At 39.1% G+C, this 16,832-nt stretch overlaps 2 protein-coding genes and 1 long non-coding RNA gene across 10 annotated transcripts in view; 1 reads left to right on the top strand and 2 right to left on the bottom strand.

The window, feature by feature from the left end:
- Positions 1–1,796, bottom strand: part of AQR (aquarius intron-binding spliceosomal factor) — a 138,105-nt gene extending 136,309 nt beyond the window's left edge. For all 6 annotated transcript variants that reach the window (XR_016392136.1, XM_030762878.2, XM_022587531.2 and 3 more), the window contains exon 1: positions 1,494–1,796. Coding sequence is in view for 5 of the 6 variants with exons in the window: in XM_030762878.2 (XP_030618738.2) it covers positions 1,494–1,784 (291 nt within the window). In the remaining variant the exon portion in view is untranslated. The remainder of the gene's footprint in view (positions 1–1,493) is intronic.
- Positions 1,797–3,357: 1,561 nt separating this feature from the next.
- Positions 3,358–16,049, bottom strand: ZNF770 (zinc finger protein 770). The gene is made up of 2 exons (XM_022587529.2): positions 15,917–16,049; positions 3,358–11,836 (listed from the first exon to the last, which is right to left on the bottom strand). Exon 2 carries the CDS (start codon positions 11,778–11,780, stop codon positions 9,699–9,701), a length of 2,082 nt encoding a protein of 693 aa, XP_022443237.2. The 5' UTR covers positions 11,781–11,836; positions 15,917–16,049; the 3' UTR covers positions 3,358–9,698.
- The window catches only part of LOC111181776 (uncharacterized), a 146,287-nt gene continuing 145,495 nt past the window's right edge, over positions 16,041–16,832 (top strand). For 2 of the 3 annotated variants that reach the window (XR_016392137.1, XR_004024072.2), the window contains exon 1: positions 16,043–16,318. This is a non-coding gene — a long non-coding RNA (uncharacterized LOC111181776). Of the gene's footprint in view, positions 16,319–16,832 lie in introns of all 3 variants that reach the window. The other variant, XR_002646597.2, reaches the window with a different exon arrangement.

Here is a 16,832-nt window from a genome sequence, read left to right as displayed (position 1 = left end):
TTCTCTGGTCAGGTGTGCCAGGTGCTCAGAAAATAATGGAGGAGGAGGGGCAGGGAAATGGTAGGATCCCTACATACTCTCTGTCCTCATCTCATACCATCCTCCCTCTTACTTCTTAAGTTCGCTCTCCTGGCTTCTTTACATACACACCATAAGGCATTTCCACTTGCTACTCCCTGGACTGTTTCCCTGCTCTTCCCCAGACTGGCTCCTTTTTTGCATTCAGGTCTTAGCTTTTGCATTCAGGTCTTAGCTCATTCGGGTCTTAGTCAGGACTCTCCTGACTGCTCTTCATAAACCCCACCCAGTCTGCCACAATGCCGTTTCATTTTCCTGATAGCAATAATCACTGTCTGAAACTACACTGTTCATTTGTCTCACTCATCCCTCTAAAATGTAAGATCCCTGAGGGGAGGAAACTAATAACTTTTTCCACAAAAATTCAAGCATATGGGAAAAGGGAGTTCTAGTCTAACTTGTCCAGAAAAACCTCTCCAAATTAATGTAGATGAATGACAATGAATTAACCATATAAGAAAAGGTAGGGGAAAAAATGAAGTAGAGGGAACAATGTTGAAAGGAGGTGCCAGGAGATGAAAGATTGCATGGCACAAATAAATGCAGTTCAGTATGGCTAAACACTGTTAGAAAAGGAGGGAAAAAAAGAGAGGAAACTGGATATAAGCATGGGTCAGATCACAAAACAAGGTGAATGATTCCAGTCATTATCCTAAGGGCAATTAGAACTCTTTAAGAAAGGATTCAAAATGACTCTTATGCTTCTGCCTTGGCAAATCTGCTGAAACAGGGCACAGAGAAGAAAGAAGCAAGTGAGTAATAAGTTCTGCACAGAGCTACTTGCACTCTTATCCAACACCCAAAGCAACAAATAAGGATTAGGAAAGTTGCTCAGTGCTACAGGGCTATGTTTCCCTATTCAAAGCCAATCGCGGTTCACCATGCAACACAATCAACAGGTTTTAAATGAACGCTTTCTGACCATGGGATTGCTCTCTTCGTAGATGCATGTATTTGGAGCAGGTGTCTTGTCAAATTCTCACCATTCCCTTCAAAGATCTAGGTTACTCTAAGGCTAAGAATAAGCCTATCCCTCCTTCGACCCTCAGTTCAGTATCACCTCTGCTATGGAACCTTCTTGCCAGTCTCAGGTGACTGGGGTGTTCCTTCTGTGAATCCATCGCTCCTGCGACGAACTCTAACAGAGCAAAGCTCGCATAATAACTTTCTTTTCATGTGTCTGTCTCCCCTGGAACATGAACTCCTCGGGGCAGAGCCTCTTTCACCACGGTCTCCCCAACAGCTAGCACAGTTGCTGGCACACAGCACGTACTCTTTAGTAAAAAGACTTGAGTGTATGAATTGACAAACGAATTCCTCCTCGCTGCTCCCGTTCCCAAGAAAAATCCCACGTCCTGGCCTCGGGGCTTCAGCGTCCTCACCCCTTCACACACACCAGACTCGCCCAAGCGCACCTGGGTCACGAACTCCGCGTTGATCTGGGACACCGTAGGGGCCACGATTTTCTTGGGCTGAGCAGGGGCTGTCATGGCAGCACTCTCCTTCCGCTCCAGTGGAAAACAAAGGACCGCTCCGAGCAGCGGTGAACCTGATACACTTCCCGCTAAGAAGCGACTGCGGCTGCCTAACTCCGAGATGCAAAAACCCGCGGAGCAGAATATCTCAACGTTTACACACCACAGGGAACGCGTACCACAGCTTGTACAACCTTCAAGAAGCGGAACAGAACGGGGCCGGAAATGCATGCAAGCGCTGGTTTTGAGCTAGAGAGGCAAGGGCTTCGACCTCCCCGCTCCTGTCCCCTAGCGGGAAGCTGAGAGAAAACACCCAGGGAGACGGGATTGATGTCCCAGTGACCAGGTAGATGGTGTTGGTTAAGGTTTTCTTGTGGTAGGGTCGTGGAGGGAGAGGGAGACTTGGAATTTCTTTCAACCCTATAAAAAGTATTAGTGCAAAAAAAAAAAACTAAACGGGGAATGCGAGGCTTGATTTTAACTGTTTTTTAACAGATTCATGGAAATATAAATTAGCATATAATGAACCGCACATATTTAGGGTGTAAAATTTGATTTGTTTAAAATAGTCATACATATGTGAAACCATCACCAAAGTCATAATAATAAGCATATCCAATGTCTCTAAAATTTTCCTAGTTCCTTTTGCAATCCATCCCTATCCCATTTCTACCCACCCATTCTCAGGCAATCACTCATCTGCTTTCTGTCGCTATAGATGTACAGATTAGTATCCTTTTTATAGAATTTTATAAATATGAAAATAATACAGTATGTACCTTTTTTCTTTCTTCTTTCACTCAACATAATGATTTTGAGATTCATCCATGTTGATGCATGTATTAATAGTTGGTGCCTTTTTATTGTTGAGTAGTATTCTATTTTATGGACATACCACAGTTTGTTAATCTGTTCATCTATGGATGAACATTGAATTGTTTCCAGTTTTTGACTACTACAAATAATGCTGCTAAGAGCATTTGTGTATATATGTCTTAATGTAGACATGTGTTTCCCTTTCTCTTAAGTAAATACCTAGGAGAGGAATAGCTGGATCAAATGGTATGTGTATGTTTAAATTTTTAAGAAACTGCCTGTTTTCCAAAGTAGTTGTACCATTTTATATTCACACCAGTAGCATATGAGAGTTCCAGTTCCTCTTCCTTCTCACCCACACTTGATGTGGTCAGTCTTTTTAATCTTAGCCATTTTAATAGTTATGTGGTATATCTCACTGTAGCTTTAATTTGTATTTCCCTAATGACTACTGAGGTTGAATGTCTGTTCATGTGCTTAGTTGCCATCCATATATCTTCTTTGTGGAAGCCTCTATTCAAATTGTTTGCCCATTTTTAAATTGAATTGCGTGTTTTCTTATTACTGAGTTTGAATGCATACCTCTACCACTCTCAAATCCATATATAAATTAAACATGTACCTCTAGTTAACTTTCCCTGGATGAACACAGGCAAGAAACCGGTAACATGGTTGCCTCTAGGGAGGAGGAACTGGGGGAGGGGAGAACAGGAGCAAGGGAAGTCTTATTTTACATTTTACACCCTTTTGAAACTTTTGAATTTTGTAACATCTATAGCCCGTTTGAAAATAAACAGTTGTGAAGGAAAAAACAAAAAAGTGTCTGTAGATATAGAAATTAAATGTGGAATCCTTTTTTCCTTCTACTTGCTATTGTATAAAGTTTATTTATAGAGCTAAAGATGGAAATTTGCATGATCCTAATTTTAAATGCAACAGATTTTGAATACATAAAGTATCTAATTACACTTTATTTACAAATGGAGTCTATACAACAAGAGGTAAAATAAGATTTTCTGAATAGCTTTTATGATGAATCTTGAAAGGTAGATAAGATTTTGATGATCAAAAACATCAGGGACAATATTTCTAGTATAGTCATAGACGAGATAAAGCCATGAAAGCAGGTCATGCTGGGAGAAGTTGGGAGTGAGACATCAGGCTTAACATATCAAAACCTTAAAAGCTAGAGAAAGAAGACTGTATTTATCTTGGAAGGCAATGGGAAACAACTGATTGGAAATCTACTTTTGGAAGATGACTTTTCAGTAGTTTGTTAGATGGGTTGGAATAGGTAAAGTGGGGATGGGAATACCAGTTGGGAGACTATTGCAAATCTAAAGCAAAAGTAACACGGCCTAAATTTGGGTTCTGGCAGTAAAATTGAAGAGGCAGGAATAAGCATGGAAGACACTGAAGAAACAGAATAAAGAGAAATTCATCCTAAGCAGTTGAAAGAATAGTGGAACCCTGTACCAGCAGAGAAGACAGAAGGTAGAAGTAGATTTTAAAAGGAAAAGATAGTTCCAATATATAGAGACACAGTCTGAGGTAGCAGGAGGAGATCTGGGCAGTGATGAGCAATTTATTTGCCAATTAACATTTGTTAAATTTGTGATTTACCTTATGATTTTGTGGCCAAGAGGATATTAAGCCAATAAGCTCCAGATCATATGTGGATCTAACTATGTGAAAGATTCTAATTTATAATACCTAGTAGATTTCTGAAAAAATGCAGTATCATAATCTTTCTCCTCTCTCTCTCAAACTCTCCCTCTCTCTTTTTCCTGCTCTCTCTTCTCTTCATGTCACTTCTCTTAGCCAAGTTTTGAATGATGGTTTTGGACATCCTAAAATTATAATATGTTCATTTTATAACTTTTCTTTTACAAGCTTTCTGTAATGAGTTTTGTAAGTAAGGAAGGGAGAAAGCAAAGAAACCAGGTAACCAAGACTTTCAAAACACAAGATTGTCAATAGTGTCAAACGCTTCAAAGAAATCTAAAAGGACAAGAACTTCAAAAAGTCCATGGGTTTGGAAATTAGGAGACCATTGGTGACCATTATCAGTTTGTTGTAGTAAGAAAAAGAAAATTTAATTCAAATTGATTTTAAAGTAAAGGAAATCTATAGGTATAAATAAAGTCTAGAGATAAATTAGGCTTCAGGCAGTTGATCAAGCTTCCAGCTCCATTCTTTTGGCACTTCTCCCCCTACTATTCCCACCCTACTCTGCTTTGTGTTTTGACTTCATCCCCAGACTAGCATTCTTCATGGTACCTAAACGGAGAAAACTTCTCCACACTCACTTCTTCTTCCTCAATCACTGAAACAAGTACAAGGTTTCACACAGATCAGATCAACTTAGGTCAGTTCTTCCAGGCCAATTACTCTGGCTAAGGTAGCACTGTGCATTGACTGGCTTAGTCTTGGGTTACCCACCCTTTTAAGTCATGATGAATATTTTGATAGTTAGACTGATCATGACCATTGCTGGAGCTGCAGTTAAGATCAGTCCTACCCAGAATACCTGGCTGATATACAGTGAAAGAGAGAAGATGTGGTCGCAACTAACAATGCCTACTACAATGATCATTGATAGAACAGCTCCCAAGAGGTGGAGAGGAAAACACTAGGTAAAAAAGGGCTTAGAAGCTAATGAACGAAAAGGCAATGGAGGTAGTAGGTGTAATGAATTTTCAATATCTCCGACCCTAAAAGGCAAAGAGTAAAATATAACAGTAACCAAAATAATAGGTAAAACTAAAGTTATTTGGCCCAACTGCTATCTCTTTTTAAGCTTGGTGCAGTGGAAATTTTGATTGCCTATCCATTCCTCCCTTCTTTCCAAATGCAACTTCAAATTTGACCAGTATTTGTATTATCTTCAGGCAACCTTGTGTTTGAAGGAAGTAGGCTGAGGTCTAGGTCCAGCTCCACATAATTCTATCTCCTTTGTCAGTGGTTGGTTCAGGAATGTGGCTGTGAAGGAATTCTGGCAGATGAGAGAGGAAATGTTCACCGTAGACTTCTAGGAAACTTATCTTTGTTCTTGGGGGAGTTTCTGGGACTCTCATTCACTCACTGTCCCACCCTCCCCCCATGAAGGAAGCATGCAGCCCTAACTGCAAACAAAGCATCCTAAAACCATAAGGAAAATAACCTTGTCATTGTTAAAGGCAGAGCAGATGGAAGGAACCAGAGTCAACTATATGACTTAACAACCCTAGGGTTTATCTAGTTGCTGGACTTCAAGTCATATAAGCCAATAAGGTCCCCATTGCAAGAAGCAGTTTGAGTCAGGCATTCTGCTACTTGCAGCCCAAATCATCATAACTGAATAAGGAACACATGAAATTTTCTTTAAGGAACCAATGAGAGGGAAAAACTAAAAACACCAGAAAAAAGAAGGGACTAATGATGAAGCTCCCAGAAGGAGAGAGAGCAGGGAAGAGCTAGCTTCAGAAAAGTGGAAGAACATTATTATTCTGAGATACATGAGAAAAGTAAGGAGTAAAGATAGACATTTTTGAGTGAAGAGGGAAGTTTAGAAAGTTTTGGATTGGCTTTGATCTCAACATCTTAGAAGGCAAACTCATGCCAAGAATGAATGAAAGGCTCTAAATGAAGTTATAGATTTACAGAGAAGGTAAGAGTTTGTAATGGCTTCATTCATTTCTTCCTTTATACATTCAGTAAATATTTGAGGAGGTAAAAACATTAGAGATACTGCTTTATACTTTATGTATAAAACATAAAATCATGAATTCTCTTGCTTTCCAGAAAAATGTAGTTCAGCTCAATGGTTCTCAAAGTATAGTTTCAGTATAGTAATAACAGTTAACCTGTATAAATGCAAATTTTCAGGCCCAGCTCCAAATATTGAATCAGAAACTCTGAGGGTGTAGCTCAGCAATCTATGCTTTTAACAAGCCCTCTAGATGATTCTAGTGCACACTAAAGTTTGAAAACCACTAGTCAACAGTGACGATTAATAGAGTTATGAACAAAAAGCAGTGGGAGCACAGGGAATAGAGTGCTAGGGTAAATCAAAAAGGCTTCCAGAGGCAGCAGTGTTTAAGCTTAAACTTCAAAGAATGAATAGAAGTTAGCCGATATAGATGCAAAGTATTACATGTTCCATATTGTTTAATAATACCATTGTACCACTTTTCTTCTTCAGTTATCTTTTTTCCTCTAATAGAATTTTGTTCTCTAATAGAATAGTGCTAATAGAATTCTAGCAGTTAGCCCTGAAATTCTAAGCCCTTCTAACTGGCAATAGGAGAAATCTCAAGAAAGGAATTAAATGTTTCCTTTCACTGCTTCTAAAGAGCAGATATTCTGCATGAAACAGCCCTTGACAATTCACTTCTAACAAAGGATTCTTATAAGATATGCAGACTTCAAACACTGGTGCTATCCCTTAAAAATGTCTATAATTCTCATTGGTTATCTCACGTAACGTAAATTGAAATCTGTTTTCTGCAAACTAAACACTTTAGTTTTCTTCCATAATCATGGACTAAAAACAAATAAAACCTGGCTCAACTAAATCTCTTCTTTGAATACAGTATGAGTTTGTATCTAATTTAAATTAATACTACATAGATAAGATGGAAGCAGGAATAACGTGTATTGGAGGAACTAATTTTATGTTTCTTTAGTACAAATCTGGACAGGGAGGCCAAGGAGGAAGATAAATGGATAAGCAGATAGATCATGTGACATGCAATGGAGTTAACATATCCATTTGTAGGTTATAAGGAGCTATCAAAGAAACTTAACATGAACAAGGAAGTAAACGATTAACTATCCACGTAGAAAGCTCAGAAGGTAGAAGGTAGACTGGAGTGGGCCCAGGAAAGTGTTTGGCAATCAGTACCTTGTTCCTGTATTATGTGATTTTCCCTTTTAAAAAAGTTCAAACTGTATAATTTGAAACTTTATTTTTAAAATATTCTAAAATTTGAATTTTTCAAGAATCACCATCTACTTTCCTTCAACACACATTTTGTCCTAATAGGCCCTATTGCAGTACAAAACAAGGAACAATAATTTCACTAATTCAATCAAACTACTTCAGTAAATAATCATGCTACAGCCTGGAATTGCCCAAACAAAAATTCTTCTAATTTTCTTTACAGATATTTAAAAGTTTATTTTTTCCAGAAAACCAAAGCAATTGATTCAACAATAATAACAGTTCTAGCATGCAGCAAGTCATCATTTAACATCTAATGTTTAAACTTCTTATCATGGATGTATACAGTTTATCATGGATGTATACAGTTTATTTTCATTCCTATAAAGTTTCCACAGCTTGTAGTGATAATAAAAGTAAATAAGTATTTCGTTACAGGTACTTCAAATAGCACTACAGTACCTCTTCGACAAAATTTTTACAATATTCCAACTTTCAATATGAAACAGCTTAAAAAGGCATGGGCCAAAAAAAAAAAATGTATAGTAGTATCACTTAGGCAAATAAAGTCTAATAATCATACAAGCACAACACTGTTAGGATTCTCCTGTTAGGGTTGGGAAAAGAGTATATGAGACATTTACTTCAAATAAAATTACATAAATAGCTTAGGAAAATTCCCAAATATATAATTTCGGACATATTAAAGAAAAAACCCTTGAACCTTTATTCTTGGAAAACATGAACTAGTTATCCCTTGCTTTTATGTAATAGATGTGTTCTTAAATAGTTCTGTGTAAAGTAAATTTTATAAAACATCACCTTGTTTGCACTGGAGGAACACATCTCAAGGAAACATAAGAGAAACATTCTTTAAAACACGATTCTCCTGCACATTTGTACATCGTTGGGCTTTTATCTGTACTGTTAAGTTTAATCTCTATGAATTAAACCCAAGTTTCTCAAAATTCACTTGTAAAAGCAGACTGACTTCTCCTCCCCCTCCCCCCCAACAGAGACAATTATTACAGTACAATGTAAAATTGTTCCTTTATCCATTCTCAGTAGAGGGCTTGTCACTACATATATCTGAGAGTGCTAGGATAAATACCCACCTGTTCTTTTCACCTTAGAAAGATAATGGTTACTTTCTCTTATTGCTAGGAAATGTCATTCTTAAAGATTTTATTAAAAATGGCAAATGTGAAGGACAATGTGTGATTACAAGCCTTTTACAGTTTGACTAAATATTCCCCAAATCATGACAGTACTGTTTAGAATGATACTCTCAATTCCATAAGCATCTTATTCCTATACGGGATTACCTTACTAATTAAAATAACAATTTACTAATGATCAAAATAACATTCTTTAGCATTAGAATCTTGCAAAAAAACAGGAATAAAAAATAGAACTAGACCTAGTCACTGTCGTTTGATCAAACTTAATATTTAGTTTAGTCATAGGACCACTCAAAGAGGTATTAAAAGAAAGTTTTGCTAAGGTAAATGTAAAAGTCTTATGGAGATGCAGATCTACAGGTGAGTCTTAAGTCTACAACTACTGCTATCAATCATTAATAAGCATGTAGATGAATTGCATTCATTCCTCTGAAAAGATGGCACTGCATACATATCATCAAAAAGATTATGGCACTTGAACATTATTCCTGACAAATAAACATGGTAAATGTATACAGGTGCATCCTAGCCTCTCTCCTACTTGTACATTTTGGGGGTTAAGATAACAGCAGGCTGGGCAAAAAAACAATTCAAATCACCTATAGAATAGGAGGGTAAGCTACCGGAGTCCTAAGAATAAACAGCTTGGAAAAGAACAATGAAAATAATGCTATTATTTTCTCATCCACTTTCACTTTTATTGCCTTTATATTTTTTAGCTTATAAGAAAAAATTTTGCAATGGAATTTGAACCATAGGTGTAAAATACATGAAATAATATAAGTGGGGCTATCTGTAGTGGCCAAAAACCAATTTTTGCCTCTCAGTCTTTTGAGCATATATAAAAGGAGATGGCGTGTCTTAAGGAATAATTCCTTTAAAAATGAGGCTGAATTATTTGTACTACATCATGGATTTACAACATTTTCAATACAGCCAAAGTGTATGTTAAAATAAAACAAATACTTGCTTTATGGCATCAAATCATGTTCTTCCCCCTAAAAATTAATTTGGCTGTTCCTAAAACATATTACATTTCTATGTATCTCTGACTATGCAGACAAGCAACTGCCTATGAAATCATTCAATCTAATGCAGGCCTTTTGATAAAAATACATTATAAATGATACAGGCTAAAGAGCAAGGTCACCAGAAAGACCACACATGTGTTAGTGGGTCTGTCAATTACATAACTGAATTTAAGACAACCATTTTCTCTTGTGGTCATTCCTTAAAGTGAGTAAGTTGATGTCTCTTCCAGTGAGGAGCCTGTCTGAATGTTTTGCCACAAACTGAGCATTCGAATGGCTTCTGCCCTGCATGAATTAGATAGTGTCTTTCCAGTTTAGATGGGGATCTAAAACTTTTAGAACAAACACTGCATTGGTAAAGAAGGCCATCATTCCTCTCACTACGCCCTGAATAACTACAACAATGACCATGACGGCTCTGCTCTGATTCCAGAAGTGCACTAGAGAGACAGGGCTGCCTGTTCCTATAGGGGGTACCAAGAATGAAATCCTCTGATTCTGCCTTCACTTTTATTTCTGATGTTTGATCTGACTCTGAGACCTCGTATTTTTGAAAACCAAGAGTCTGACATTGCTGGGAAGCACTATAGTTAACATTATCGCCTTGATGAATGAAAAGTTTGTTCAAATTTTCCAATTCTACTTGGCAAAGAGATTTTCTATATGGAATCTTATCAATATGAGTTAATTTATGTCTTTTCAGGTGAGCTGACTGTCTAAAAGATTTCCCACAAACATTACAGCCAAAAGGCCTCTGTCCAGTATGAATTAAATAGTGTCTTTGTAGTTTAGATACGGAAGGAAACACTTTCTCACATTTGTCACAAGGACACATCTTATGTCCAGTATAGATGTTTTCATTTGTAACTGAAAAACCACACTGAAGCACCTCACAGTTTTCAAAGAATTCCTCACCTGATGAACCATAGATAGATACATCTTTATTATTCACAGAATTATCCATAGTTAACATGTTCTCTGGTGTAAGAATACCTTTTACGTTTTTTCCCAAATCTTGGCTCTGGAAGTGCTTTTGCCAAGAAAATGGCAAAGTCAACGTTTTCTTCTTTTTATTGCCAACTGTCTTATATGTTCCATGCTTGCCAAGAGAACCCATAAATGTTCTCTGGGTTTGTTCAGGGCTCTGCTCACCGGAAATAAGTTCACAATTTTTCAAGAAACTGTTTGTAAATACTTTTTTCTCAGATCGAAAATTATCTAATCTTTTACCCCCAGCTCGTTTAAGCTTAGCCAAGATTTTTTTAACAATGGTTTTATAGTTGTAGCTTCTTTTGAGCCTGCTTGGAATTTTGCCACTTCTGGCAGGAAAACACTTGTGTCCATTGAGAATCTGCTCTGATTCAAAACATTCTTCACACTCTGGACATTGAAAAGGGACAATATAAATAGAGTGGACATCAAGTTGATTATTCTCCTCAGATTCACGTATATCACCATTTTCAAAACTATCCTGCTTTGCATTTAATTTATTAGGCAGGGGGCCTGATTCTGGACTCTTCACCTTTAATGAAAGAGTCTGAAAAGTCTTATTCCTGGCATGGATTTGTTTATGCTTCAGCAGTTTGCTTTGAATCTTAAATCCTTTTTGACAAAAACAACATTGAAAAGGTCTTTCCTCTGAATGTGTGAGTTGGTGGATTTTTAAGTGAGTTGACTGTCGAAAAGATTTACTGCACAGGACACATTTAAAAGGCCTCTGACCAGTATGAATAAGTGCGTGCCTATCAAGTTTTGACTGTGATGGGAACAGCTTGCCACAGATTGTACACGTGTGAATGTTCTTTTTTTTCTTTGTAGGGCTGTATGTAGGATCAGACTTGGAGCACGGGTGTAATGCCCATCTCTCCTCTGTGGTAAGAGCATGATACATTCCATACACTGGCTTTTCTTGCTTGGCCTCCAGCAGTCTTCTGACCTGTTTAACGTCATTCTGGTAAGTTTCATTGTGAAGCTGTTGGTGCTTCACGAATGTCTTCAGATTCTTAAAGTGGCGTGGACAAATACTACATTTAAAAGGCAGATTATGAGTTAGTTGATGTCTTTCCAGATGAACTAGTTGTCTAAAGGTTTTATGACACACATCACATTCAAATGGCTTTTGACCAGTATGAATGAGATAATGCCTCGCTAATTTTGAGGGTGTTTCAAAATGCTTGAAGCAAATATTGCAAATATATGGCCTGTTTCTAGGTAGTTTGTTGGCTACTACACACTGTTGAATCTTTAGCATTTTAAAATTGGTTTCAGCCATCATATTCTTCAGTGATATACTCTGATGAGCTCCATAGTGTTCTTACACTCCACAGATGTCTAAAAATTAAAAATAAAAATGTATTAATTAAAAATTACTTATTCATATGAAAAGAAATAATTTAACCTGTTCTTTGGCTAAAGGTATTAAAGGCAATAGGGAACCTCAACTCTTCCTGTGTCTAAAAGTAAGTTAGGGCTTCCCTGGTGGCGCAGTGGTTGAGAGTCCGCCTGCCGATGCAGGGGACACGGGTTCGTGCCCCGGTCCGGGAGAATCCCACATGCCACAGAGCAGCTGGGCCCGAGAGCCATGGCCGCTGAGCCTGCGCGTCCGGAGCCTGTGCTCCGCAACGGGAGAGGCCACAACAGTGAGAGGCCCGCTTAGATCCTTTAGAATCATTAAACTAATTTCACTCATACAGAGAAATGAGAAGTCTTTAAAAGAAATACTTAAAAATGTATATAATTTTAAGCTATATTTCTAATTAATTGAGATGATACATTAAAAGGGGACTGAGTTGAATTTCTTAACATTAAATAAATCTTTTAATTCCAATTTTCCTAGTCCACTATTAAGTAGATTTGTCATTTTTCAAACATTGGGCTAGAAAGATAAAGAGTGTAAGAAATAAAATATAATACTAAAATTAAGACATATCTGCATTCAATTATAGCATACCTTGGACATGATCTGAGAATGGAATGTTTTAGTTATCAAAATTCTTAGCCACATCATTAGCAATATTTACTCTCAGTTACTTCTTTGGACCAACAAAGATAACATAAACAACTGGGAGAAAATGTCCCAGAAAACCTGGATTCTATTCCCGGATTTGCCATCATATGAACTTGGTGGCAAGAAGGAAATATAGATTCCTCATCTCTAAATCAGGGAAAATGCCTCCTGGCCTGCCTACCACATTGAGTTGTTGTGAGAATCAATGGAGATAATGCACCTAAATGTGTTGGAAAACTGAAGCAATGTATAAATGTAAGGTATTATTTAGCTCAACACTAATCAAATTTAAAAACTTTATCCTTATCTACTTAATATCATTTTTAGGGTTTCTAACTAAGAGATAAACACACTAAACAAACATTTCTTTTTATTTCTCCTTTCCACTTTGTTGTAGAAGTCCTAAAAGACAAGTACAGAGGCAATGAGGTTGACACACTGGCTACTTATATACTTATCTATGGCTAAGTAATTGAAAGTCTGAGTGTAGTTTACTTTTCAGGCAGTAGAATAAAAAGGTCATTTTGGTCTCAGTTAATATAAAGATAAAGATATTTTCCCTAATATACCTCTGTAGGACACATGCAAAAGCTTACCAGGAACTTTCTCAACCATTTTATACCCTGTCTTCTCCTAACTGAAAAGTCAATTTTCTTCTCATCCTTCGTCTTCTACTGCATTTTCCTTAAATAAGGAAGCCAGAGATTAAAAAAAGCTGTGCCAGCTCTCTAATGTTGTATCTTCTAGTTGAGATCAGAGAGTTGATAAATCTACCAGAAACTCAGTGTTCTTTTGTCAGATGATTTAGTGAATATCCAACATATATGCTGTGTGCTATTATCTATTTTCTCCTAGAAGACACCTTAAACACAAAATCACAAACACACCCACTGTGGTTCTCTTCAGGAATCTGATTTAAAAACAGAAAAAAAAATTCATTTATTGAGCAAATTATCTTCTAGTTGTTTTATCATAGTGGTTTTCAAACTGCATGTCACTACCCATTAGTGGATTGTGCAATCACTTTAGTGGGTCATGATCAGCATTTTTGTTTAATAGAGTAGAAAATATCAGATTGCATAACATATGGTAAGGATAAATACTGTTTTGTGAAACGTCTATAGGAGGAGGTAAAAACCTGTGAAACCTGTTCCTGGCATACCTCTTTACACACTAGACAGAGGAACCTACAACAAATCAATCACTTTATTCAAAGTGGCAAGTAATCTATTAAGTAAGATTGGGGCCCATAGGATGAGACAGGATTACTAAGGATTATTAATTTTCTTCAACTGACCCATATAACCCCAAAATATTTATCAGAAAAATCTAATTAGAGGCCAAAGGTAATATGCCACACAAATAATCTGACTGCAAGCCACTATATTAATTTATAAAATATACCATATAACCCAGATATCCACGTTAGCAACAATTAGCTGTTGATGCTATTACTATGCACTTTCACAACACTGAGTTAGAGAAATTACAGGTGAATATACTCCAAATCCCTAAAATGCTAACACAGCAGCAGTTACGAGGATTAAAATTAAGTGAATTGCCAAGGACTTGGCAATTTATTTAATTCCCGTCAGGCAAAATCAGGTGTTGAGGTGTCAATTAGGACAATGAGCCAAACTGCAAGTAATAATCAAGTCTTTATTCACTTACTGCCACAGTGCAAGCAAGAGGCTAAAAAAGTACTGGTTCCCCAGTGGTCGATTAAATGGAACACTAGGTGAGGGTTAGGTGGATGCAATGCACACAATCATCTCTCTGCAAAGGAGGCTGGAACAAAAGGTTTCTGCCTCTTTATGGACCTGTGGGCCAGGGGAGCAGGAAGGAAGAGCTGCAAGTGGAATGGTCCTGGGTCAAAATGGAGAAAAGTACCTCAGTCAAGGCTGCCCCCTCCACCTTCCCTCCCTTTGCAATAAGGAGGTATTGGTGGTGGCACCTGGGAAGTACCTTGGCCAAGGCCCTCAGAATGGAAGTACCTGAGCCAGGAATGCAATACAGTATGAGCATGGCTAGTGGGAGGGAAGGGGTGAGTCCTTGACTGCAACTCCCTCCAGAAAACTGCAGTGCACTGGCCATGCCCAAGTCTGGTGTGGCAAGAGCAGCTTCCCCCGAAGAGGCCAGCCAGGCAAAGCCACGCAATTGTCTATGGTCGGGCCTGAAAGATCACACACAGGATTCTGGCCTGTAGCCAGGGTCCTCAGCTCCTATTGTGTATTTCTTCTTTCCTTTAATAGTTTCTTTGGAACACTTGAAAAAAATCCCACACTAGAACCACACACATGACAACCATTTCTGATTATAACAGGAATTGACTACCTATAGTTACTGTGCCAAAAAGAGACTATGGCTTATCAACTAACACTAGCACTAGGACCGGATACTATTGTCAGTTGCGTCCACACCATGTGGGAAAGCACTTACTGGAAGCCCTATATTGTTAGAATCACTGGTGGCAAGCAGTGATCTCATCTGCTATTTATAAGTGACAGCTAAGGGATCCCAAGCTCCAAATGCAGTCCCACGCGTACTTAAGCATATGCACAGTAATTTGATAGAACTCCAAATCCCACTTCTACTGATTTCTCTGTGTTCTCAAATGACCTTTTTTGTCGGTCATATTTCAAAAACAAATCCAACAGCGTGTAATTTTTCCTATGTTAAAGTGAAAATAAAAGATGGTAAATCTCAATGGGTCAACCCCCAGATTACCCTGACTACAGCAAGATACACTCCGTTATAAAACTGTGAAAACTGATCTCAAAAATTCCAACGATACTTCAAGGCCGAAAGCCTGTTGGTTTTCCAGTCTTAACAACACCATTAAAACAAGGTGAGGATATCACAAAAGTAAATGAACAAGAAACACAAGAACTGAGAGAAAGTTAGAGAACTTTCAGTTACGGAATAACCTCTGGCGACATTTATCACAGCCTTTCCCTCTCTGTAGCTTCTTCTGCCCCACTTCCCCCGGCCCCCTCTCTTGACCTTGAACCCTCACCTCTTTCTCTCTGAGGGATTGCACAGGACACAGACCCTGACACCTGGCCCTCGCCCTAATTGCCCGCAACCAGTAAGCACCTAGGAGTCGAGCCAGAGTTCAGAGACTGCAAAATCCCACACCAGGAAAGTAAAGGCAAGGATGAAAACTGCTTTGGCCACAGAGAGGGGGAAAAATGCCACATGTGATACGACCCACTGCAGGGGAAGGTATCGTTTTTTGCAATTCCTCTCAGAGATTCCCGCTCCCCATGAGCTGCAGTCAGAAGGCGGGGAAGTGGGAAAAGCAAAGGAGCTGAGGTCGTGGCGCCCCCGTTCTGGGTCCCCGGGCACCTTGGAGGGACCGAGGCAGGCCCGACCTTTCCCGGGGGGGTCGCTCCACCTCACACCTGGGTTCTTGAAATCCTCCTCACGCACCTGGAGCTGGCACGGGCCCGCGAGCCGCGCATCTCAAGCCCCAGGAGCCGCGAAGGCAGCGCGCACACGTCCTCAGGGCCGGCGCGGAGACGGGCTGAGTGCGCAGGCGCGGAGCTCGGAAGCGCCGCTGGACGCGGTCCGACTGGAAACAGGCTCCCTCCAACCCAGGGCCGCAGTCGCGTCGGCTAGCCTGCGAGTCTCAGAGGAAAAAGGGGCTCCAGAAGTGCGTGCCCCGGGCCGCTCACCCGGCGCTGCAGTTGTGGGGAGAAGAGAATAGAGGAGTGAAGAAGGGTGCATTTTCCATCTCACCTCAGTCCTCGGCTAGGAAAACCACGTAGCCCTGACCAGTGGGCTCAAGGCCCTGCTGGAAACTGGTGAGCCCGCGTTCAAAGACCACTCTTCTAGTCCTCTCTAATGTCAGAGGGCCCATGGTAAACAAAACGCCATGTATCAGGGCCTTTCTGTGCCAGCCCTGTCCTGGGCACTCTGGACGTTGTCAGAATATAGCGCAGGGGTCAGGGACATGGGCTTTGCGGTCAGGCATACCTGGGCTCCACTCACAGCTCTACCAATATCCTGATAGCCCCGGACCTTCTTAGCTTCATTCCTTCAGTATATTTTAGTTGTCTACAATGTACAAAGCCCTGTGCTCAGCTTCTGAGTTTCTTCAGATTTCTCTGACAGATGAAATGGATGTAAAGTGCTCAACATAGTGCCCGGTGCATAATAAACTCCCATATAGCTATCATTTATTAATGACTATTTTCAAATTAAATATAACAACTTTATGAAGTGATAGGATACCATTTTAAAATGAGGGAAAGGAGACAGACGTTAAGGAACTTAACTTTGCACAGCTGATAAATGATGGAGGTGGGATCTGAACAC

This window comes from Delphinapterus leucas, chromosome 2 (assembly GCF_059928025.1).
Source record: "Delphinapterus leucas isolate spDelLeu-1000000601 "Yukka" chromosome 2, BTC_Dleu_Yukka2, whole genome shotgun sequence".
Lineage (NCBI taxonomy): Eukaryota > Metazoa > Chordata > Mammalia > Artiodactyla > Monodontidae > Delphinapterus > Delphinapterus leucas.
Note: the sequence above shows the minus strand (reverse complement) of the source record. Positions and strands in the feature narration are given on the sequence as shown.

Excerpts from the sequence above, each read along its gene's own strand:
- ZNF770 (XM_022587529.2), bottom strand. The coding sequence starts at position 11,780 with ATGATGGCTGAAACCAATTTTAAAATGCTAAAGATTCAACAGTGTGTA.